General features: G+C 42.7%; 1 protein-coding gene across 1 annotated transcript; it reads right to left on the bottom strand.

Moving 5' to 3' along the window:
* Positions 1–2743: 2743 nt before the first annotated feature.
* On the bottom strand, positions 2744–23626 carry LOC129834838 (very-long-chain (3R)-3-hydroxyacyl-CoA dehydratase-like). The gene is made up of 11 exons (XM_055900153.1): positions 23185–23626; positions 22297–22339; positions 22129–22202; positions 21611–21775; positions 21424–21475; positions 20186–20296; positions 19036–19163; positions 18641–18753; positions 7346–7452; positions 6987–7118; positions 2744–4344 (listed from the first exon to the last, which is right to left on the bottom strand). Exons 1-11 carry the CDS (start codon positions 23263–23265, stop codon positions 4268–4270), a joined length of 1083 nt encoding a protein of 360 aa, XP_055756128.1. The 5' UTR covers positions 23266–23626; the 3' UTR covers positions 2744–4267.
* Positions 23627–24369: the final 743 nt, after the last annotated feature.

The raw sequence follows: 24369 nt of genomic DNA, 5'->3' as shown, positions 1-24369 counted from the left end.
TAACAGTACAGTATGACATGTATCTGTCAATACTAACAGTATGACATGTATCTGTCAATACTAACAGTACGACATGTATCTGTCAATACTAACAGTACGACATGTATCTGTCAATACTAACAGTACGACATGTATCTGTCAATACTAACAGTACAGTACGACATGTATCTGTCAATACTAACAGTACAGTACGACATGTATCTGTCAATACTAACAGTACAGTACGACATGTATCTGTCAATACTAACAGTACAGTACGACATGTATCTGTCAATACTAACAGTACAGTACGACATGTATCTGTCAATACTAACAGTACAGTACGACATGTATCTGTCAATACTAACAGTACGACATGTATCTGTCAATACTAACAGTACGACATGTATCTGTCAATACTAACAGTACGACATGTATCTGTCAATACTAACAGTACGACATGTATCTGTCAATACTAACAGTACGACATGTATCTGTCAATACTAACAGTACGACATGTATCTGTCAATACTAACAGTACAGTATGACATGTATCTGTCAATACTAACAGTACAGTACGACATGTATCTGTCAATACTAACAGTACGACATGTATCTGTCAATACTAACAGTACAGTACGACATGTATCTGTCAATACTAACAGTACAGTACGACATGTATCTGTCAATACTAACAGTACAGTACGACATGTATCTGTCAATACTAACAGTATGACATGTATCTGTCAATACTAACAGTACGACATGTATCTGTCAATACTAACAGTACGACATGTATCTGTCAATACTAACAGTACGACATGTATCTGTCAATACTAACAGTACGACATGTATCTGTCAATACTAACAGTATGACATGTATCTGTCAATACTAACAGTACGACATGTATCTGTCAATACTAACAGTACAGTACGACATGTATCTGTCAATACTAACAGTACAGTACGACATGTATCTGTCAATACTAACAGTACAGTACGACATGTATCTGTCAATACTAACAGTATGACATGTATCTGTCAATACTAACAGTACGACATGTATCTGTCAATACTAACAGTACGACATGTATCTGTCAATACTAACAGTACGACATGTATCTGTCAATACTAACAGTACAGTACGACATGTATCTGTCAATACTAACAGTACGACATGTATCTGTCAATACTAACAGTATGACATGTATCTGTCAATACTAACAGTACGACATGTATCTGTCAATACTAACAGTATGACATGTATCTGTCAATACTAACAGTACAGTACGACATGTATCTGTCAATACTAACAGTACAGTACGACATGTATCTGTCAATACTAACAGTACAGTATGACATGTATCTGTCAATACTAACAGTACGACATGTATCTGTCAATACTAACAGTATGACATGTATCTGTCAATACTAACAGTACGACATGTATCTGTCAATACTAACAGTATGACATGTATCTGTCAATACTAACAGTACGACATGTATCTGTCAATACTAACAGTACAGTACGACATGTATCTGTCAATACTAACAGTACAGTACGACATGTATCTGTCAATACTAACAGTATGACATGTATCTGTCAATACTAACAGTATGACATGTATCTGTCAATACTAACAGTACGACATGTATCTGTCAATACTAACAGTATGACATGTATCTGTCAATACTAACAGTATGACATGTATCTGTCAATACTAACAGTACGACATGTATCTGTCAATACTAACAGTACGACATGTATCTGTCAATACTAACAGTACAGTACGACATGTATCTGTCAATACTAACAGTATGACATGTATCTGTCAATACTAACAGTACAGTATGACATGTATCTGTCAATACTAACAGTATGACATGTATCTGTCAATACTAACAGTACGACATGTATCTGTCAATACTAACAGTATGACATGTATCTGTCAATACTAACAGTACGACATGTATCTGTCAATACTAACAGTACAGTACGACATGTATCTGTCAATACTAACAGTATGACATGTATCTGTCAATACTAACAGTACGACATGTATCTGTCAATACTAACAGTATGACATGTATCTGTCAATACTAACAGTACGACATGTATCTGTCAATACTAACAGTACAGTACGACATGTATCTGTCAATACTAACAGTATGACATGTATCTGTCAATACTAACAGTACGACATGTATCTGTCAATACTAACAGTATGACATGTATCTGTCAATACTAACAGTACGACATGTATCTGTCAATACTAACAGTACGACATGTATCTGTCAATACTAACAGTACAGTACGACATGTATCTGTCAATACTAACAGTACGACATGTATCTGTCAATACTAACAGTACGACATGTATCTGTCAATACTAACAGTACGACATGTATCTGTCAATACTAACAGTACGACATGTATCTGTCAATACTAACAGTACGACATGTATCTGTCAATACTAACAGTACGACATGTATCTGTCAATACTAACAGTATGACATGTATCTGTCAATACTAACAGTATGACATGTATCTGTCAATACTAACAGTACAGTACGACATGTATCTGTCAATACTAACAGTACGACATGTATCTGTCAATACTAACAGTACAGTACGACATGTATCTGTCAATACTAACAGTACGACATGTATCTGTCAATACTAACAGTACAGTACGACATGTATCTGTCAATACTAACAGTACGACATGTATCTGTCAATACTAACAGTACAGTACGACATGTATCTGTCAATACTAACAGTACGACATGTATCTGTCAATACTAACAGTACGACATGTATCTGTCAATACTAACAGTATGACATGTATCTGTCAATACTAACAGTACGACATGGATATAAATCAGAAAGAGGGTATGAATTGAATGCACTTGTTTGTGTTAGAGGTACCTCTGATGGACAGACTGGGTGAGGAAGATGAGTGTGTCTGTTAGAGGAGGTACCTCTGATGGACAGACTGGGTGAGGAAGATGAGTGTTTGTTAGAGGAGGTACCTCTGATGGACAGACTGGGTGAGGAAGATGAGTGTCTGTTAGAGGAGGTACCTCTGATGGACAGACTGGGTGAGGAAGATGAGTGTGTCTGTTAGAGGAGGTACCTCTGATGGACAGACTGGGTGAGGAAGATGAGTGTTTGTTAGAGGAGGTACCTCTGATGGACAGACTGGGTGAGGAAGATGAGTGTCTGTTAGAGGAGGTACCTCTGATGGACAGACTGGGTGAGGAAGATGAGTGTTTGTTAGAGGAGGTACCTCTGATGGACAGACTGGGTGAGGAAGATGAGTGTCTGTTAGAGGAGGTACCTCTGATGGACAGACTGGGTGAGGAAGACGAGTGTCTGTTAGAGGAGGTACCTCTGATGGACAGACTGGGTGAGGAAGATGAGTGTCTGTTAGAGGAGGTACCTCTGATGGACAGACTGGGTGAGGAAGATGAGTGTTTGTGTTAGAGGAGGTACCTCTGATGGACAGACTGGGTGAGGAAGATGAGTGTTTGTTAGAGGAGGTACCTCTGATGGACAGACTGGGTGAGGAAGATGAGTGTCTGTTAGAGGAGGTACCTCTGATGGACAGACTGGGTGAGGAAGATGAGTGTTTGTGTTAGAGGAGGTACCTCTGATGGACAGACTGGGTGAGGAAGATGAGTGTTTGTTAGAGGAGGTACCTCTGATGGACAGACTGGGTGAGGAAGATGAGTGTCTGTTAGAGGAGGTACCTCTGATGGACAGACTGGGTGAGGAAGACGAGTGTCTGTTAGAGGAGGTACCTCTGATGGACAGACTGGGTGAGGAAGATGAGTGTCTGTTAGAGGAGGTACCTCTGATGGACAGACTGGGTGAGGAAGATGAGTGTCTGTTAGAGGAGGTACCTCTGATGGACAGACTGGGTGAGGAAGATGAGTGTCTGTTAGAGGAGGTACCTCTGATGGACAGACTGGGTGAGGAAGATGAGTGTCTGTTAGAGGAGGTACCTCCACAGGAAAAGGAGAAGAGGAGGATGTGGTTGGTTGTTTATCAGTGGAGGAGAGAAGAGACAGGACAGAGAGGGGAGAGACGAGAGGACAGGACAGACGAGAGGGGAGGGAGGACAGAGGTGTGAGGTGAGGGGAGAGAGGTGTAAGGAGAGAGGAGAGGTGAGGAGAGACAGGACAGAGGAGAGGGGAGAGAGGACAGAGGAGAGGTGTGAGGAGAGAGGTGAAAAGGCAACCAGCAGTGAGACTGGAGAGATCGTGAAGTTTGTCTTTCTATCCGTTAGTTCATTTTCCTCTTCCTGGAGCGCATTCGTCTCCTCCTCTGGCGAAACAGGTGGCGGAAGTTGATGAACAGGCCTGGGAAGAAAAAAAACACACAACTTTTTATAATTTAAAATATGTTTTAAGAGCAAACTCCATCCACTTGGCATGCCAGAAAAGTCAAGTCCAAGCAAAGATACTGTAAGAAAACAAATGGGATTATGACACAGGTTTGTTAGCGTGTAGGGTCAGGGTGTAGTCAGGTTTGTTAGCGTGTAGGGTCAGGGTGTAGTCAGGTTTGTTAGCGTGTAGGGTCAGGGTGTAGTCAGGTTTGTTAGCGTGTAGGGTCAGGGTGTAGTCAGGTTTGTTAGCGTGTAGGGTCAGGGTGTAGTCAGGTTTGTTAGCGTGTAGGGTCAGGGTGTAGTCAGGTTTGTTAGCGTGTAGGGTCAGGGTGTAGTCAGGTTTGTTAGCGTGTAGGGTCAGGGTGTAGTCAGGTTTGTTAGCGTGTAGGGTCAGGGTGTAGTCAGGTTTGTTAGCGTGTAGGGTCAGGGTGTAGTCAGGTTTGTTAGCGTGTAGGGTCAGGGTGTAGTCAGGTTTGTTAGCGTGTAGGGTCAGGGTGTAGTCAGGTTTGTTAGCGTGTAGGGTCAGGGTGTAGTCAGGTTTGTTAGCGTGTAGGGTCAGGGTGTAGTCAGGTTTGTTAGCGTGTAGGGTCAGGGTGTAGTCAGGTTTGTTAGCGTGTAGGGTCAGGGTGTAGTCAGGTTTGTTAGCGATGTGACAAAGTGTATGTTTCTCCCTTAGTGTCATTAACTGATCCTGAAACATGACAGATAGATACAGCTGGAGCGTGGAGGATTAGAGAGAGGGTTAGAGAGAGGGTTAGAGTGAAGGGTTAGAGAGAGGGTTAGAGAGAGGGTTAGAGAGAAGGTTAGGGTGGAGGGTGGAGGGTCAGAGAGTAGGGTTAGAGAGAGGGTGGAGGGTCAGAGAGGAGGGTTAGAGAGAGGGTTAGAGAGAGGGTTAGAGAGAGGGTCAGAGAGAGGGTGGAGGGTAGAGGGTCAGAGAGAGGGTTAGAGAGGAGGGTTAGAGTGGAGGGTTAGAGAGGAGGGTGGAGGGTTAGAGAGGAGGGTGGAGGGTTAGAGAGAGGGTGGAGGGTTAGAGAGAGGGTTAGAGAGAGGGTGGAGGGTTAGAGAGAGGGTGGAGGGTTAGAGAGAGGGTTAGAGAGAGGGTGGAGGGTTAGAGAGAGGGTGGAGGGTTAGAGAGAGGGTTAGAGAGGAGGGTGGAGGGTTAGAGAGGAGGGTGGAGGGTTAGAGAGGAGGGTGGAGGGTTAGAGAGGAGGGTGGAGGGTTAGAGAGGAGGGTGGAGGGTTAGAGAGAGGGTTAGAGAGAGGGTGGAGGGTTAGAGAGAGGGTCAGAGAGAGGGTTAGGGTGGAGGGTTAGAGAGAGGGTGGAGGGTTAGAGAGAGGGTGGAGGGTTAGAGAGGAGGGTTAGAGTGGAGGGTCAGAGAGAGGGTTAGAGAACGGGTGGAGGGTTAAAGAGAAGGGTTAGGGTGGAGGGATAGGGTGGAGGGTTAGAGAGAGAGTCAGAGAGAGGGTTAGGGTGGAGGGTTAGAGAGAGGGTTAGAGAGAGGGTGGAGGGTTAGAGAGAGGGTGGAGGGTTAAAGAGAAGGGTTAGGGTGGAGGGATAGGGTGGAGGGTTAGAGAGAGAGTCAGAGAGAGGGTTAGAGAGAGGGTGGAGGGTTAGAGAGAGGGTGGAGGGTTAGAGAGAGGGTTAGAGAGAGGGTGGAGGGTTAGAGAGAGGGTGGAGGGTTAGAGAGGAGGGTGGAGGGTTAGAGAGGAGGGTTAGAGTGGAGGGTCAGAGAGAGGGTTAGAGAGAGGGTGGAGGGTTAAAGAGAAGGGATAGGGTGGAGGGTTAGAGAGGGTTAGAGAGGGTTAGGGTGTAGGGTTAGAGAGAGGGTTGGGGTGGAGGGTTAGAGAGAGGGTTAGGGTGGAGGGTGGAGGGTCAGAGAGGAGGGTTAGAGAGAGGGTTAGAGAGAGGGTGGAGGGTCAGAGAGAGGGTTAGAGAGAGGGTTAGAGAGAGGGTCAGAGAGGAGGGTTAGGGTGGAGGGTCAGAGAGAGGGTGGAGGGTCAGAGAGAGGGTTAGAGAGAGGGTTAGAGAGAGGGTCAGAGAGGAGGGTTAGGGTGGAGGGTCAGAGAGAGGGTTAGCGAGAGGGTGGAGGGTTAAAGAGAAGGGTTAGGGTGGAGGGATAGGGTGGAGGGTTAGAGAGAGGGTGGAGGGTTAAAGAGAAGGGTTAGGGTGGAGGGTTAGAGAGAGGGTTAGAGAGAAGGGTTAGGGTGGAGGGTTAGGGTGGAGGGTTAGAGAGAAGGGTTAGGGTGGAGGGTTAGAGAGAGGGTGGAGGGTTAAAGAGAAGGGTTAGGGTGGAGGGTTAGAGAGAGGGTTAGAGAGAAGGGTTAGGGTGGAGGGTTAGGGTGGAGGGTTAGAGAGGGTTAGAGAGAGGGTTAGGGTGGAGGGTTAGAGAGAGGGTTAGGGTGGAGGGTTAGGGTGGAGGGTTAGAGAGAGGGTTAGGGTGGAGGGTTAGGGTGGAGGGTTAGAGAGAGGGTTGGGGTGGAGGGTCAGAGTGTAGGGTCAGAGTGTGGGGTCAGAGTGTAGGGTCAGGGTGTAGGGTCAGGGTGTAGGGTCAGGGTGTAGGGTATAGGGTCAGGGTGTAGGGTCAGGGTGTAGGGTAAGAGAGTGGGACTAACGGACCGAGGAACATGAGGACCAGGTAGATCTTCAGAGTGAAGGAAAAGCTGACGGACGAGCCCAGGACCGTAGGTAGAGGGACGCTGTACAGACGGGTCTCATCGAAGATAGGCAGGGACTGGATCACAGCTACAGCTAAGAGGGAACACACAGGACAGACAGGAATACACAGCAACACTTGATTATCTTGGTAATAACTAAGTAATATCTTGTTTGACTACAAACATCATAGCACTATTATTTACATACAATTTACATATATATATATATTTTTTTACATAATAAGTGAATAAAGCAGGCATAGAGCTCTCTGAGGAGTTGGGGTGTGTGTGTGTGTGTGTGTGTGTGACAGGTCCACTGACCCTCTGCCAGCACCCCCAGAGGGTAGAGGGGCATCCAGATGGAGTATCTGAGCCAGGTCAGCAGCTTCCAGTCTGTGTCGATGCAGGCCAGCATGTAGAATGGATACCTGGGACACACAACAAAACAACAGGCTTATTTAGCATCACAAGCAGTGAGAAATACAGTGCAGGCCAGCAAGTAGATCAGGCATATAACAACAGGCTTATTTAGCATCACAAGCAGTGAGAAATACAGTGCAGGCCAGCAAGTAGATCAGGCATATAACAACAGGCTGCTACTAACAGCACTAGTGAGACGGCTGCAAAACACTGCAGGTCAACGTGTAGAACGGGTTCCTGCGAAACGATTACAACTAGTCTCACTAACTGGTAATATAATGTCCATTCATGATTACAACTAGTCTCACTAACTGGTAATATAATGTCCATTCATGATTACAACTAGTCTCACTAACTGGTAATATAATGTCCATTCATGATTACAACTAGTCTCACTAACTGGTAATATAACATCCATTCATAATTACAACTAGTCTCACTAGCTGGTAATATAACATCCATTCATAATTACAACTAGTCTCACTAGCTGGTAATATAACATCCATTCATAATTACAACTAGTCTCACTAGCTGGTAATATAAGGCACATTCATGGTTAAATGAAGATCTGTAGATCAAATCGTATTTGTCACATGGTAGATATGTAGATATAGGTAGGGGTAAAGTAACTAGGCAACAGGATAGATAATAAACAGTAACAGCAGTGTATGTGATGAGTCAAAAACATTAGTACAAAAAGGGTCAATGCAGATAGTTAAATAGTTAACCAATAGCTACCCAGGCTAACTATTTAGTCGTTTTATGTTTTGGGGGGGTAGAAGCTGTTCAGGGTCCTGTTGGTTCCAGACTTGGTGCATCGGTATCGCTTGCCGTGCGGGAGCAGAGAGAACAGTATATCATTTGTGTGGCTTGAGTCTTTGACAATTGTTAGGGCCTTCCTCTGACACCGCCTGGTACCTTCCTCTGACACCGCCTGGTATAGAGGTCCTGGATGGCAGGGAGCTCAGTGATGTACTGGGCCATACTTACTACCCTCTGTAGTGCCTTGCGGTCGGATGCGAAGCAGTTGCCATACCAGGCGGTGATGCAGACAGTCAAGATGCTGCAGCTGTAGAACATTTTGAGGATCTGAGGACCCATGACAAATCTTATCAGCATCCTGAGGGGGAAGAGGCGTTGTCGTGCCTTCTTAACGACTGTGTGTGGACCATTTCAATTCCTTAGGGATGTGGACACCGAGGAACTTGAAGCTCTCAACCCGCTCCACTACAGCCCAGTCGTGGATGGGGGCATGCTTGGCCGTGGGTTTTCCGTAGTCCACGATCTACTCCTTTGTCTTGCTGATGTTGAGGGAAAGGTTGTTGTCCTTGAACCACACTGCCAGGACGCTGACCTCCTCCCTATAGGCGGTCTCATCGTCATTGTTGATCAGGCCAACCTCCGTCGTGTTGTCAGCAAACTTAATGACGGTGTTGGAGTCGTGCGCGGCCACGCAGTTTTGGGTGAACAGGGAGTACAGGAGGGGACTAAGCACGCACCCCTGAGAGGCCCCTGTGTTGAGGGTCAGCGTTGCTTACCCTCATCACCTGGGGGGGGGGGGGGGGGGGGGGGGGGGGGGCCCGTCAGGAAGACCAGGATCCAGTTGCAGAGGGAGGTGTTTAGTCCCAGGGTCCTGAGTTTAGTGATGAGCTTGGAGGACACTATGGTGTTGAACGCTGAGCTGTAGTCAATGAACAACATTCTCACATATGTGTTCCTCTTATCCAGGTGGGAGAAGGCAGTGTGGAGTGTAATTGAGATTGTGTCATCTGTGGATCTGTTGGAGCGGTATGCAAATTGGAGTTGGTCAAGTAGACAATAAATGCAGTAAAGTAGTAGAAGAAAAAATGTCGGTGAAGACACTTGCCAGCTGATCAGAGCATACTCTGAGGACGCATCCTGGTAATCCATCTGGCCCTGTGACTTTGTGAATGTTAACCTGTTTAAAGGTCTTACTCATATCAGCTACAGAGAGCGAGATCACACAGTCATCCGGAGCAACTGGTGCTCTCATGCATGGTTCAGTGTTGCTTGCCTCGAAGCGAGCATAGAAGGTATTTAGTGCATCTGGTAGGCTCATGTCACTGGGCAGCTCCCGGCTGGGTTTCCCCTTTGTAATCCGTGATAGTTTGCAAGCCGTGTCACATCAGAGCCGGCGTAGTAGGATTTGATCTTAGTCCTGTATTGACGCTTTGCCTGTTTGATGGCTCGTCGGAGGACGTAGTGGGATTTCTTATGAGCATCCGGATTAGTGTCCCGTTCCTTGAAACTGGCAGCTCTAGTCTTTAGTGCGGATGTTTCCCATGGCTTCTGGTTGGGGTATGTATGTATGTGTGTCTGTGTGTGTCTGTCTGTGTGTCTGTCTGTCTGGTCATTGTGAGGATGACGTCGTTGATGAACTTATTACTGCAGTCGGTGACTGATCTGGTAAACTCCTCAATGTAATCGGTTGAATCCTGGAACATATTTCAGTCTGCGCTGGAGAAACAGTCCTGTAGATGTTTGTTGTTCGGGTATCATGGCAGTAATGGTGCCGAGTACCCAGAGTACAATGTACTGTTATAATCTCCACCCGGCAGAGCCAGAAGAGGACTGGCCACCCCTCAGAGCCTGGTTCCTCTCTAGGTTTCTGCCTTTCTAGGGAGTTTTTCCTAGCCACCGTGTTTCTACACCTGCATTGCTTGCTGTTTGGGGTTTTGTGCTGGGTTTCTGTACAGCACTTTGTGACATCAGCTGATGTAAGAAGGGCTTTATAAATACATTTGATTGATTGATGACAATTTCCTTACACCATATTTCTTACACCAGACGACTCTTTTTACGATACTTCGATAGTAGGTCAGGAGACTAAAGTTAAGGTTATAACAAAAGAGTTATGGAAAGCCCGTGAAAGCGATGTAAACCATATGCCCTGGCCGTCTCAGTCACCAGATCTCAACCCAATTGAACACTTCTGGGAGATTCTGTTGCAGATCCTAACACAGTGTTTTCCACCACCATCAACAAAACACCACATGATGGAATTTTCTGGTGGAAGAACGGTGTCTAATCCCTCCAATAGAGTTCCAGACTCCTGTAGAATCTATGAGAAGGTGCAATGAAGCAACTTTATGTCGTGTTTCCTTTATTTTGGCATTTATCTGGATGTGAGCTATACTGAGGTAGAGTCACCTGTCTATGGTGCTCTATTGACTATAGAGGTAGAGTCACCTGTAGATCTCTATTGACTATAGAGGTAGAGTCACCTGTAGATCTCTATTGACTATAGAGGTAGAGTCACCTGTAGATCTCTATTGACTATACTATAGAGGTAGAGACACCTGTAGATCTCTATTGACTATACTATAGAGGTAGAGTCACCTGTAGATCTCTATTGACTATAGAGGTAGAGACACCTGTAGATCTCTACTGACTATACTATAGAGGTAGAGACACCTGTAGATCTCTATTGACTATAGAGGTAGAGACACCTGTAGATCTCTACTGACTATAGAGGTAGAGTCACCTGTAGATCTCTACTGACTATAGAGGTAGAGACACCTGTAGATCTCTACTGACTATAGAGGTAGAGACACCTGTAGATCTCTATTGACTATAGAGGTAGAGACACCTGTAGATCTCTATTGACTATAGAGGTAGAGTCACCTGTAGATCTCTATTGACTATAGAGGTAGAGACACCTGTAGATCTCTATTGACTATAGAGGTAGAGACACCTGTAGATCTCTACTGACTATAGAGGTAGAGTCACCTGTAGATCTCTATTGACTATAGAGGTAGAGACACCTGTAGATCTCTATTGACTATACTATAGAGGTAGAGACACCTGTAGATCTCTACTGACTATACTATAGAGGTAGAGACACCTGTAGATCTCTATTGACTATAGAGGTAGAGACACCTGTAGATCTCTACTGACTATAGAGGTAGAGTCACCTGTAGATCTCTACTGACTATAGAGGTAGAGTCACCTGTAGATCTCTACCGACTATAGAGGTAGAGTCACCTGTAGATCTCTACCGACTATAGAGGTAGAGACACCTGTAGATCTCTACTGACTATACTATAGAGGTAGAGACACCTGTAGATCTCTATTGACTATAGAGGTAGAGACACCTGTAGATCTCTACTGACTATAGAGGTAGAGTCACCTGTAGATCTCTACTGACTATAGAGGTAGAGACACCTGTAGATCTCTATTGACTATACTATAGAGGTAGAGACACCTGTAGATCTCTATTGACTATAGAGGTAGAGACACCTGTAGATCTCTACTGACTATACTATAGAGGTAGAGACACCTGTAGATCTCTATTGACTATAGAGGTAGAGACACCTGTAGATCTCTATTGACTATAGAGGTAGAGACACCTGTAGATCTCTATTGACTATAGAGGTAGAGACACCTGTAGATCTCTATTGACTATACTATAGAGGTAGAGACACCTGTAGATCTCTACTGACTATAGAGGTAGAGTCACCTGTAGATCTCTACTGACTATAGAGGTAGAGTCACCTGTAGATCTCTATTGACTATAGAGGTAGAGTCACCTGTAGATCTCTACTGACTATAGAGGTAGAGTCACCTGTAGATCTCTACTGACTATAGAGGTAGAGACACCTGTAGATCTCTATTGACTATAGAGGTAGAGACACCTGTAGATCTCTATTGACTATACTATAGAGGTAGAGACACCTGTAGATCTCTATTGACTATAGAGGTAGAGACACCTGTAGATCTCTATTGACTATACTATAGAGGTAGAGACACCTGTAGATCTCTATTGACTATAGAGGTAGAGACACCTGTAGATCTCTACTGACTATAGAGGTAGAGTCACCTGTAGATCTCTATTGACTATAGAGGTAGAGTCACCTGTAGATCTCTATTGACTATAGAGGTAGAGTCACCTGTAGATCTCTATTGACTATACTATAGAGGTAGAGTCACCTGTAGATCTCTATTGACTATACTATAGAGGTAGAGTCACCTGTAGATCTCTATTGACTATAGAGGTAGAGTCACCTGTAGATCTCTATTGACTATAGAGGTAGAGTCACCTGTAGATCTCTATTGACTATAGAGGTAGAGTCACCTGTAGATCTCTACTGACTATAGAGGTAGAGTCACCTGTAGATCTCTATTGACTATAGAGGTAGAGACACCTGTAGATCTCTACTGACTATACTATAGAGGTAGAGTCACCTGTAGATCTCTATTGACTATAGAGGTAGAGTCACCTGTAGATCTCTATTGACTATAGAGGTAGAGTCACCTGTAGATCTCTATTGACTATACTATAGAGGTAGAGACACCTGTAGATCTCTATTGACTATACTATAGAGGTAGAGACACCTGTAGATCTCTATTGACTATAGAGGTAGAGACACCTGTAGATCTCTACTGACTATACTATAGAGGTAGAGACACCTGTAGATCTCTATTGACTATAGAGGTAGAGACACCTGTAGATCTCTATTGACTATAGAGGTAGAGACACCTGTAGATCTCTATTGACTATAGAGGTAGAGACACCTGTAGATCTCTATTGACTATACTATAGAGGTAGAGACACCTGTAGATCTCTACTGACTATAGAGGTAGAGTCACCTGTAGATCTCTACTGACTATAGAGGTAGAGTCACCTGTAGATCTCTATTGACTATAGAGGTAGAGTCACCTGTAGATCTCTACTGACTATAGAGGTAGAGTCACCTGTAGATCTCTACTGACTATAGAGGTAGAGACACCTGTAGATCTCTATTGACTATAGAGGTAGAGACACCTGTAGATCTCTATTGACTATACTATAGAGGTAGAGACACCTGTAGATCTCTATTGACTATAGAGGTAGAGACACCTGTAGATCTCTATTGACTATACTATAGAGGTAGAGACACCTGTAGATCTCTATTGACTATAGAGGTAGAGACACCTGTAGATCTCTACTGACTATAGAGGTAGAGTCACCTGTAGATCTCTATTGACTATAGAGGTAGAGTCACCTGTAGATCTCTATTGACTATAGAGGTAGAGTCACCTGTAGATCTCTATTGACTATACTATAGAGGTAGAGTCACCTGTAGATCTCTATTGACTATACTATAGAGGTAGAGTCACCTGTAGATCTCTATTGACTATAGAGGTAGAGTCACCTGTAGATCTCTATTGACTATAGAGGTAGAGTCACCTGTAGATCTCTATTGACTATAGAGGTAGAGTCACCTGTAGATCTCTACTGACTATAGAGGTAGAGTCACCTGTAGATCTCTATTGACTATAGAGGTAGAGACACCTGTAGATCTCTATTGACTATACTATAGAGGTAGAGACACCTGTAGATCTCTATTGACTATAGAGGTAGAGACACCTGTAGATCTCTACTGACTATACTATAGAGGTAGAGACACCTGTAGATCTCTATTGACTATAGAGGTAGAGACACCTGTAGATCTCTATTGACTATAGAGGTAGAGACACCTGTAGATCTCTATTGACTATAGAGGTAGAGACACCTGTAGATCTCTATTGACTATACTATAGAGGTAGAGACACCTGTAGATCTCTACTGACTATAGAGGTAGAGTCACCTGTAGATCTCTACTGACTATAGAGGTAGAGTCACCTGTAGATCTCTATTGACTATAGAGGTAGAGTCACCTGTAGATCTCTACTGACTATAGAGGTAGAGTCACCTGTAGATCTCTACTGACTATAGAGGTAGAGACACCTGTAGATCTCTATTGACTATAGAGGTAGAGACACCTGTAGATCTCTATTGACTATACTATAGAGGTAGAGACACCTGTAGATCTCTATTGACTATAGAGGTAGAGACACCTGTAGATCTCTATTGACTATACTATAGAGGTAGAGACACCTGTAGATCTCTATTGACTATAGAGGTAGAGACACCTGTAGATCTCTACTGACTATAGAGGTAGAGTCACCTATAGATCTCTATTGACTATAGAGGTAGAGTCACCTGTAGATCTCTATTGACTATAGAGGTAGAGTCACCTGTAGATCTCTATTGACTATACTATAGAGGTAGAGTCACCTGTAGATCTCTATTGACTATACTATAGAGGTAGAGTCACCTGTAGATCTCTATTGACTATAGAGGTAGAGTCACCTGTAGATCTCTATTGACTATAGAGGTAGAGTCACCTGTAGATCTCTATTGACTATAGAGGTAGAGTCACCTGTAGATCTCTACTGACTATAGAGGTAGAGTCACCTGTAGATCTCTATTGACTATAGAGGTAGAGACACCTGTAGATCTCTACTGACTATACTATAGAGGTAGAGTCACCTGTAGATCTCTATTGACTATAGAGGTAGAGTCACCTGTAGATCTCTATTGACTATAGAGGTAGAGTCACCTGTAGATCTCTATTGACTATACTATAGAGGTAGAGACACCTGTAGATCTCTATTGACTATACTATAGAGGTAGAGACACCTGTAGATCTCTATTGACTATAGAGGTAGAGACACCTGTAGATCTCTACTGACTATACTATAGAGGTAGAGACACCTGTAGATCTCTATTGACTATAGAGGTAGAGACACCTGTAGATCTCTATTGACTATAGAGGTAGAGACACCTGTAGATCTCTATTGACTATAGAGGTAGAGACACCTGTAGATCTCTATTGACTATACTATAGAGGTAGAGACACCTGTAGATCTCTACTGACTATAGAGGTAGAGTCACCTGTAGATCTCTACTGACTATAGAGGTAGAGTCACCTGTAGATCTCTATTGACTATAGAGGTAGAGTCACCTGTAGATCTCTACTGACTATAGAGGTAGAGTCACCTGTAGATCTCTACTGACTATAGAGGTAGAGACACCTGTAGATCTCTATTGACTATAGAGGTAGAGACACCTGTAGATCTCTATTGACTATACTATAGAGGTAGAGACACCTGTAGATCTCTATTGACTATAGAGGTAGAGACACCTGTAGATCTCTATTGACTATACTATAGAGGTAGAGACACCTGTAGATCTCTATTGACTATAGAGGTAGAGACACCTGTAGATCTCTACTGACTATAGAGGTAGAGTCACCTGTAGATCTCTATTGACTATAGAGGTAGAGTCACCTGTAGATCTCTATTGACTATAGAGGTAGAGTCACCTGTAGATCTCTATTGACTATACTATAGAGGTAGAGTCACCTGTAGATCTCTATTGACTATACTATAGAGGTAGAGTCACCTGTAGATCTCTATTGACTATAGAGGTAGAGTCACCTGTAGATCTCTATTGACTATAGAGGTAGAGTCACCTGTAGATCTCTACTGACTATAGAGGTAGAGTCACCTGTAGATCTCTACTGACTATAGAGGTAGAGTCACCTGTAGATCTCTATTGACTATAGAGGTAGAGACACCTGTAGATCTCTACTGACTATACTATAGAGGTAGAGTCACCTGTAGATCTCTATTGACTATAGAGGTAGAGTCACCTGTAGATCTCTATTGACTATAGAGGTAGAGTCACCTGTAGATCTCTATTGACTATACTATAGAGGTAGAGACACCTGTAGATCTCTATTGACTATACTATAGAGGTAGAGTCACCTGTAGATCTCTATTGACTATACTATAGAGGTAGAGACACCTGTAGATCTCTACTGACTATAGAGGTAGAGTCACCTGTAGATCTCTATTGACTATAGAGGTAGAGTCACCTGTAGATCTCTACTGACTATACTATAGAGGTAGAGTCACCTGTAGATCTCTATTGACTATAGAGGTAGAGACACCTGTAGATCTCTATTGACTATACTATAGAGGTAGAGACACCTGTAGATCTCTATTGACTATACTATAGAGGTAGAGACACCTGTAGATCTCTATTGACTATAGAGGTAGAGTCACCTGTAGATCTCTATTGACTATAGAGGTAGAGACACCTGTAGATCTCTATTGACTATACAGGTAGAGACACCTGTAGATCTCTATTGACTATACTATAGAGGTAGAGACACCTGTCCATCTCTATTGACTATAGAGGTAGAGTCACCTGTAGATCTCTATTGACTATACTATAGAGGTAGAGTCACCTGTAGATCTCTATTGACTATACTATAGAGGTAGAGTCACCTGTAGATCTCTATTGACTATACTATAGAGGTAGAGTCACCTGTAGATCTCTATTGACTATACTATAGAGGTAGAGTCACCTGTAGATCTCTATTGACTATACTATAGAGGTAGAGTCACCTGTAGATCTCTATTGACTATACTATAGAGGTAGAGACACCTGTAGATCTCTACTGACTATACTATAGAGGTAGAGACACCTGTAGATCTCTACTGACTATAGAGGTAGAGTCACCTGTAGATCTCTATTGACTATAGAGGTAGAGTCACCTGTAGATCTCTATTGACTATACTATAGAGGTAGAGACACCTGTAGATCTCTACTGACTATACTATAGAGGTAGAGTCACCTGTAGATATCTATTGACTATACTATAGAGGTAGAGACACCTGTAGATATCTATTGACTATAGAGGTAGAGTCACCTGTAGATCTCTATTGACTATACTATAGAGGTAGAGACACCTGTAGATCTCTATTGACTATACTAGAGGTAGAGTCACCTGTAGATCTCTATTGACTATACTATAGAGGTAGAGTCACCTGTAGATCTCTATTGACTATAGAGGTAGAGACACCTGTAGATCTCTACTGACTATACTATAGAGGTAGAGTCACCTGTAGATCTCTATTGACTATAGAGGTAGAGACACCTGTAGATCTCTATTGACTATAGAGGTAGAGACACCTGTAGATCTCTATTGACTATAGAGGTAGAGTCACCTGTAGATCTCTACTGACTATAGAGGTAGAGTCACCTGTAGATCTCTACTGACTATACTATAGAGGTAGAGACACCTGTAGATCTCTATTGACTATAGAGGTAGAGACACCTGTAGATCTCTATTGACTATACTATAGAGGTAGAGTCACCTGTAGATCTCTACTGACTATAGAGGTAGAGTCACCTGTAGATCTCTATTGACTATACTATAGAGGTAGAGTCACCTGTAGATCTCTACTGACTATAGAGGTAGAGACACCTGTAGATCTCTACTGACTATACTATAGAGGTAGAGTCACCTGTAGATCTCTATTGACTATACTATAGAGGTAGAGTCACCTGTAGATCTCTACTGACTATAGAGGTAGAGACACCTGTAGATCTCTACTGACTATACTATAGAGGTAGAGTCACCTGTAGATCTCTATTGACTATACTATAGAGGTAGAGACACCTGTAGATCTCTATTGACTATAGAGGTAGAGTCACCTGTAGATCTCTACTGACTATAGAGGTAGAGTCACCTGTAGATCTCTACTGACTATACTATAGAGGTAGAGACACCTGTAGATCTCTACTGACTATACTATAGAGGTAGAGTCACCTGTAGATCTCTATTGACTATACTATAGAGGTAGAGACACCTGTAGATCTCTATTGACTATAGAGGTAGAGTCACCTGTAGATCTCTACTGACTATAGAGGTAGAGTCACCTGTAGATCTCTATTGACTATAGAGGTAGAGTCACCTGTAGATCTCTATTGACTATACTATAGAGGTAGAGTCACCTGTAGATCTCTACTGACTATACTATAGAGGTAGAGTCACCTGTAGATCTCTACTGACTATAGAGGTAGAGACACCTGTAGATCTCTACTGACTATAGAGGTAGAGTCACCTGTAGATCTCTACTGACTATAGAGGTAGAGTCACCTGTAGATCTCTATTGACTACAGAGGTAGAGACACCTGTAGATCTCTATTGACTATAGAGGTAGAGACACCTGTAGATCTCTACTGACTATACTATAGAGGTAGTCACCTGTAGATCTCTATTGACTATAGAGGTAGAGACACCTGTAGATCTCTACTGACTATACTATAGAGGTAGAGTCACCTGTAGATCTCTATTGACTATAGAGGTAGAGACACCTGTAGATCTCTATTGACTATACTATAGAGGTAGAGTCACCTGTAGATCTCTATTGACTATACTATAGAGGTAGAGTCACCTGTAGATCTCTATTGACTATACTATAGAGGTAGAGACACCTGTAGATCTCTATTGACTATACTATAGAGGTAGAGACACCTGTAGATCTCTATTGACTATACTATAGAGGTAGAGTCACCTGAAGATCTCTATGGTGCTCCAGAGGTAGAAGACGAAGAAGACCACTGCTTTGTTCTGCATCTCCTCCAGACTACCGAAGATCACAAACAGGATTACGTTCCTACCCACCACCTGGACAGGTCAACAAACAAAACAAAAATCACTGAAACACACTTCATTAAAGGGATAATTCACCCTAAATACAAAATCACTTGTCCTCAACCTGAAAGTCTCCTATGGGCAAGGAGAGACAATCTATGCTTTGGGTTGGTTTACAAAACCATTGCCGCTAACTTTAGCTTTGACTAATCAAAAACCAACTAAAAGTCAATGTAACCTAAATTAGCAAGTGTTTTATTTTAAACCCAAGTCATTTTGAAAGTTATTTTTCTGTGTGTTTGGATTGAACTCTACCTGGATCATAGCTGGGAACACCCCTGTCTTGACCAGACCCACTAGAGGGTTCATGACCTCTGCTACGGCCAACATCTGACAGAAGTACATCATGTCAGCAATGGTGTGGAACGTGTCATAGAACGAGTCTGATAAGAGGGAGAGAGAGAGAGAGAGAGAGACAGAGAGAGAGAGACAGAGAGAGTGTTACAGTGAGTGAGGTAGATAATATACTTTTGTATATCATCTACCTCACTTGCTTTGGCAATGTTAACACATGTTTCCCATGACAATAAAGCCCCTTGAATTGAGAGAGGTAGAACACAGTGGTGCTAACATGTCAAACACTGCATATCCAGAGTAGCCTGGTTCCATACTGTACGTGCTCAAGTCCAGTGGTTCTCAACCTATTTTAGTTACTCTACACCAATCACATGTAGCTATGCCTAAAGTACACGCCAAGTACCAATTGATGTGTATTTCACCAGTAGGTCTACGTTCTCATTAGTCTCCTCCAGTATCTCTGTGGATAGACACAACACAACAGGGTGGCAACTACTGCTGTTGTCAACTCTTAGATTGTTGTGAAGACATACAAACACAAAACAGACTGGACCACCAAGCTATTTGCAAGACAAATTCCTCTACAGACTAGAGTCAATGTTTCCTTTCTCATATTCAAATTGACACATCTATGAATAAAGAGCCTGTTTAGTTATTCTCAGGAAGTAACACGTCGGCTTGGTGGTGTGCTTTAATCCAACTCACTCAGATCACTTCACAGAAACAACACTGAATAAAAATACTGTTGAAACTAGACAGCTTTCAGCTAAACAATAAATAAAGAGGAAGAATGATAATGCATGTAAATATTAGTGTTATATGAGCCATCGTAACAGTATAACTTTAGTACGTTAGCTAGCCATTTCACATCCGTTACACCATCTATACTAACTCTCTCACACTATGTTGACGAACCAGTTCTGAGGTAGCTAGTTCCAACCGTAGCTGTTGAAAAGGAAAGATTCTGATTGTATTCTTTTCCATCCCTGAAACACTGACCACTTAACCTACTTAGTGTCTATGGCCAACGCTGTAGTCAACTCTCAAGACAACCAATAAACAACAGCTACTAACAGGCTGGACCCTCAGCAAGCTCCGGACCACTGACCTTGTCCCAGGATGAAGAGACGGACGGTCATGTTGACAAAGATCCAGGAGAATCCCAGGAACTGGACCAGGTTGTACATGAACAGATAGCCCTTCTTTAGACCCAGGTAGGCTGAGAGAACAAACCACATATTAACATACAACAGCTTTAAAACACATACCACCAGGTTGTACATGAACAGATAGCCCTTCTCCAGACCCAGGTAGGCTGAGAGAACAAACCACATAACACCAGGTTGTACATGAACAGATAGTCCTTCTTCAGGCAGGCTGAGAGAACAAAACACATAACACCAGGTTGTACATGAACAGATAGCCCTTCTCCAGACCCAGGTAGGCTGAGAGAACAAAACACATACCACCAGGTTGTACATGAACAGATAGTCCTTCCTCAGGTAGGCTGAGAGAACAAAACACATACCACCAGGTTGTACATGAACAGATAGCCCTTCCTCAGGTAGGCTGAGAGAACAAAACACATACCACCAGGTTGTACATGAACAGATAGCCCTTCCTCAGGTAGGCTGAGAGAACAAAACACATACCACCAGGTTGTACATGAACAGATAGCCCTTCTCCAGGTAGGCTGAGAGAACATTGTACAGCTTTCAATAAAACTCAATTAAATAAATACAAAAGGAGACTCCAGTCAGTTGGTTTTGTACGTCTATACAAAAACCAAATGATTTGAAATGACATTTCAGATGTTTACATTTTCAAATATCTAGTACTTAAAAAAGGTAGCTTGTACTTGTGTGTGGTATAAACTAAAAGATGATGCACAGTCAAAACCAGGGTTCTCCAATTGGCGGCCCGCGGGTGGATTTATTTGGCCTCCCAACTTTTGAGAGAATTTTATTTTTATTTTTATTTTTTTTGCATTTTCATTGAGATGAAAGTGTGTTAAAACACCAGGAAATCTGCTCCAAGTGATTTAAATTTTGGAAAATCTGTTCTCAAGTATTCCCACGCATAATAGAGAGAGACATGATCATATACAGATTTAAGCAAGGTTTGAAATGATCCGTTTTGGATTCTTGCCGTCAAATTGCAGTCTACAAATAATTTGTAGTTATTTTCCGGTCTGTCGACCAACTGGTCAAGAAAAATAAATAAAATCAGCCCGAGGCTGAACTTAGTTGATGATCCCTGGTCTAAACCAACAGCATCTTTACCAAGAAATGTAAATATTCAGATTAGAGATAAGGGCTGTTCACAGCTGCACTGCTCGGTACTTACGGTCTTTATGGATTCTTGACTCGATGCTGACCTTGTTTATCTTCTCCTCTTCCTGAAAACAAACAGACAGACCATCAGGTGTAATAAATGTCATAACACACTTATAAAAGACAAATAAATAAAGCCTTATACTTGCTTATGTATTACATCTAAAAGTTGTACCAAAGCTGACCCTGGTCATTACTACCTTAGCCTGAAGCTCCATCTCCGCGTCTGATTCGTCGAGCCAACGGTCGAAGTCTGGCGTCAGGAAGAGAGGTTTCCTCTCCTGCAGAGTGAGTCTATCCCACCAACGCTGCTCTTGCTTCCTCACTGTCACATTTACCAGGCGCTGGGTCGACCTGTGACTAACCTGGCAGACAGACACACAGCGAGTATGATAATAATTGTAGACACCACAGGAGGTTGGTGACACCTTAATCAGGGAGGACGTGCTCGTGGTAACGACTGGAGCGGAATCAGTGGAACGGTATCTAATACATCAAACACATGGTTTCCAGGTGTTTGATGCCATTCCATTTGCTCCGTTCCAGACATTATTATGAGCCGCCTCCTGTGGAAGACACACTTAATAATAAACCACACGCAGGGAACAGTAACAATCTCTAGTACCAGAAGAGAATGTTTGTCTTTGAGACTGAGAAGAGTGTGAGGTATTATCACTAATGAAAAAGTACATTTTTGGAATAGAAAATAATAGAATACCTCAGGTTTTACTGGTTCCAGGAAGTCCAGACTGAACTCATAGTCATTGTCTCCTTTAGCTCCATGACCCTGAGCTGTCCAACAAAGGAACATCGGTTTAATACCATGTACTCTGTACAGACTAGAGTTATTTTCATTCTTTCTGTTCCAACGTAAACAAACACCGACCTTTGAATTGCAGGGTGTTGTTTTGCACGCAGATATCAAGATTCTAAAAAACGCAAAAGAAAATGTCTTGCATCAAAAAGCGGAAGACTGTCAGCTACAAGGGGAAATATACAAACCACACGGACATTGGTTGAGCTCAAACTAAGTGACTGAAATGGATGCGTTTCCTTCACACATACAACATCAACTTAACATATTCTGATGACATTACGCACAGTTCTACGTAGCTGGAGTACATGTGATCACGATGCACCTTGAGTGAGTAGCTATGTGTTTGCTGATTGGCTAAATTGGATCCAGCGATCACCATGACAATTCCTGAATCTTTTATGAAGCGTGACATTTGGTAGACGCACCACCACTAGCTACTACAACTCAATATTAATTACAGTAGCTAGCCATCTAGCTAGCTTCAGTAGCTGAGTGTTAGCTACTATCTAGCCTCGTCGAGAACCATACTTCTCATGACGACGTGATTTTGGAATGTGGAAACACTGGCTCAGGATCTCAGGAAACTTTATATAATATATATACGTTTTATATATTATATATAGTAAGTTATTCTGTCTAGTAGTGACATGTTACACGTTTGTTATCACTGGATATAGCTAATAGAACAAGTGGTAAATTAGCTTGCTAGATTTATGAGCTTACTAGCTAACATGTAAGCATGGGCTGATATCACTCCACTCTCAAAAGGAGCATTGTAGCTAATGTAATGTATGTCGTTTGTTCATGTCAGCAACGTGCATTCAATTTACAACGTCCAGCAGTGAGCTTAAACAAATGCACGTATTACTGTCTGAAAGTAACGTTGACTATCTAGCTGGCTTATCCTAACCATCTAGCTCGATGACAGGTCGGTCCCGGAGAGCATCCGTAACATACCTTAGCGTCACTCAGCTCCACACGCAGGTAGATGTCTCCATGCCGCTGTGCCCAATACACGTGGGGTGTGAGGGTCTGCATTGTGATATCTAAAGATACTGTTAGTGAAATGAATATCCTTGCTGTTATATCACTGAGAAGCAATGATGGAGATCCTCCGCCTCATTCATTCGGACAGCTGGCTAGAGGCGGAAACAGTCATCCCAGGATACTCAGGGGTGCGTTCAGTTCGATTGAACGTTTACGTTGTTTAACGGTTTGTACTGAACGACACGTTTCCCTAAAACAATCTTGAACATACTTTGAGGTACGTTTGGTGGGTGTGTATTGAAGCAATTTACTGTAAATGACTGCGGCACAGCGTTCCTCCAACACAAAACCCACGCAACCACGCCTTCCCCCTTTTTGAACAGGTCGTTCAGAACAGCACCGTTTCCATTGAATTGAACGTTATAATACGTTTTTCGGCACTGAACGTAGCTCAGCTGTCGCTACGTGCGCGTTACACCCACAAATCAAAAAAGGAAGGAACGTGCTCGTGCACAGTCGGTACAATAAAAAGTGACTTATACAATCAGTCAAGTAATCAGTGGTGGAAAAAGTACTCCAATTGTCATACTTAAGTGAAATTAAAGATAACTTAATAGAAAATGACAAGTAAATGTGAAAGTCACCCAGTAAAATACTACTTGAGTAAAAGTATTTGGTTTTAAATGTACTCAAGTATAAAAAGTAAAAACCATTAAAATTCTGTATATTAAGCAAACCAGAAGGGACAATTTTATTATTGTCAGATAGCCAGGGGCACACCAACACTTAGACATAATTTACAAACAAAGCATTTGTGTTTAGTGAGTCCGCCAGATCAGAGGCAGTAGGGATGACCAGGGACGTTCTTTTGATAAGTGTGTGATTTTGGACCATTTTACATTCAAAATATAACGAGTACTTCTGGGTGTCAGGATAATGTATTGAGTAAAAAGTATATTATTTTCTTTAGGAATGTAGTGAAGTAAAAGTAGGCAAAAATATAAAATAGTCAAGTACAGATACCCCCAAAAACTACTTAAGTAAAAATACATTAAAGGACTACTTAAGTACTTCACACCACTGCAAGTAATACAGGTCAAGGCAGATGATGCATGTACCAGATCCCCCCCCAAAATATTGGTTAGAGCACCAGCA

This window comes from Salvelinus fontinalis, chromosome 35 (genome assembly GCF_029448725.1).
Source record: "Salvelinus fontinalis isolate EN_2023a chromosome 35, ASM2944872v1, whole genome shotgun sequence".
NCBI lineage: Eukaryota > Metazoa > Chordata > Actinopteri > Salmoniformes > Salmonidae > Salvelinus > Salvelinus fontinalis.
This window is presented reverse-complemented; position numbering and strand designations above follow the sequence as displayed.

Excerpts from the sequence above, each read along its gene's own strand:
- LOC129834838 (XM_055900153.1), bottom strand. The coding sequence starts at position 23,265 with ATGCAGACCCTCACACCCCACGTGTATTGGGCACAGCGGCATGGAGAC. Across the intron at positions 22,203-22,296 it reads CAACACCCTGCAATTCAAAG|CTCAGGGTCATGGAGCTAAA; the intron begins GTCGGTGTTTGT and ends TTTGTTGGACAG. Across the intron at positions 7,453-18,640 it reads AGCACCATAGAGATCTTCAG|GTATCCATTCTACATGCTGG; the intron begins GTGACTCTACCT and ends TGTGTGTCCCAG.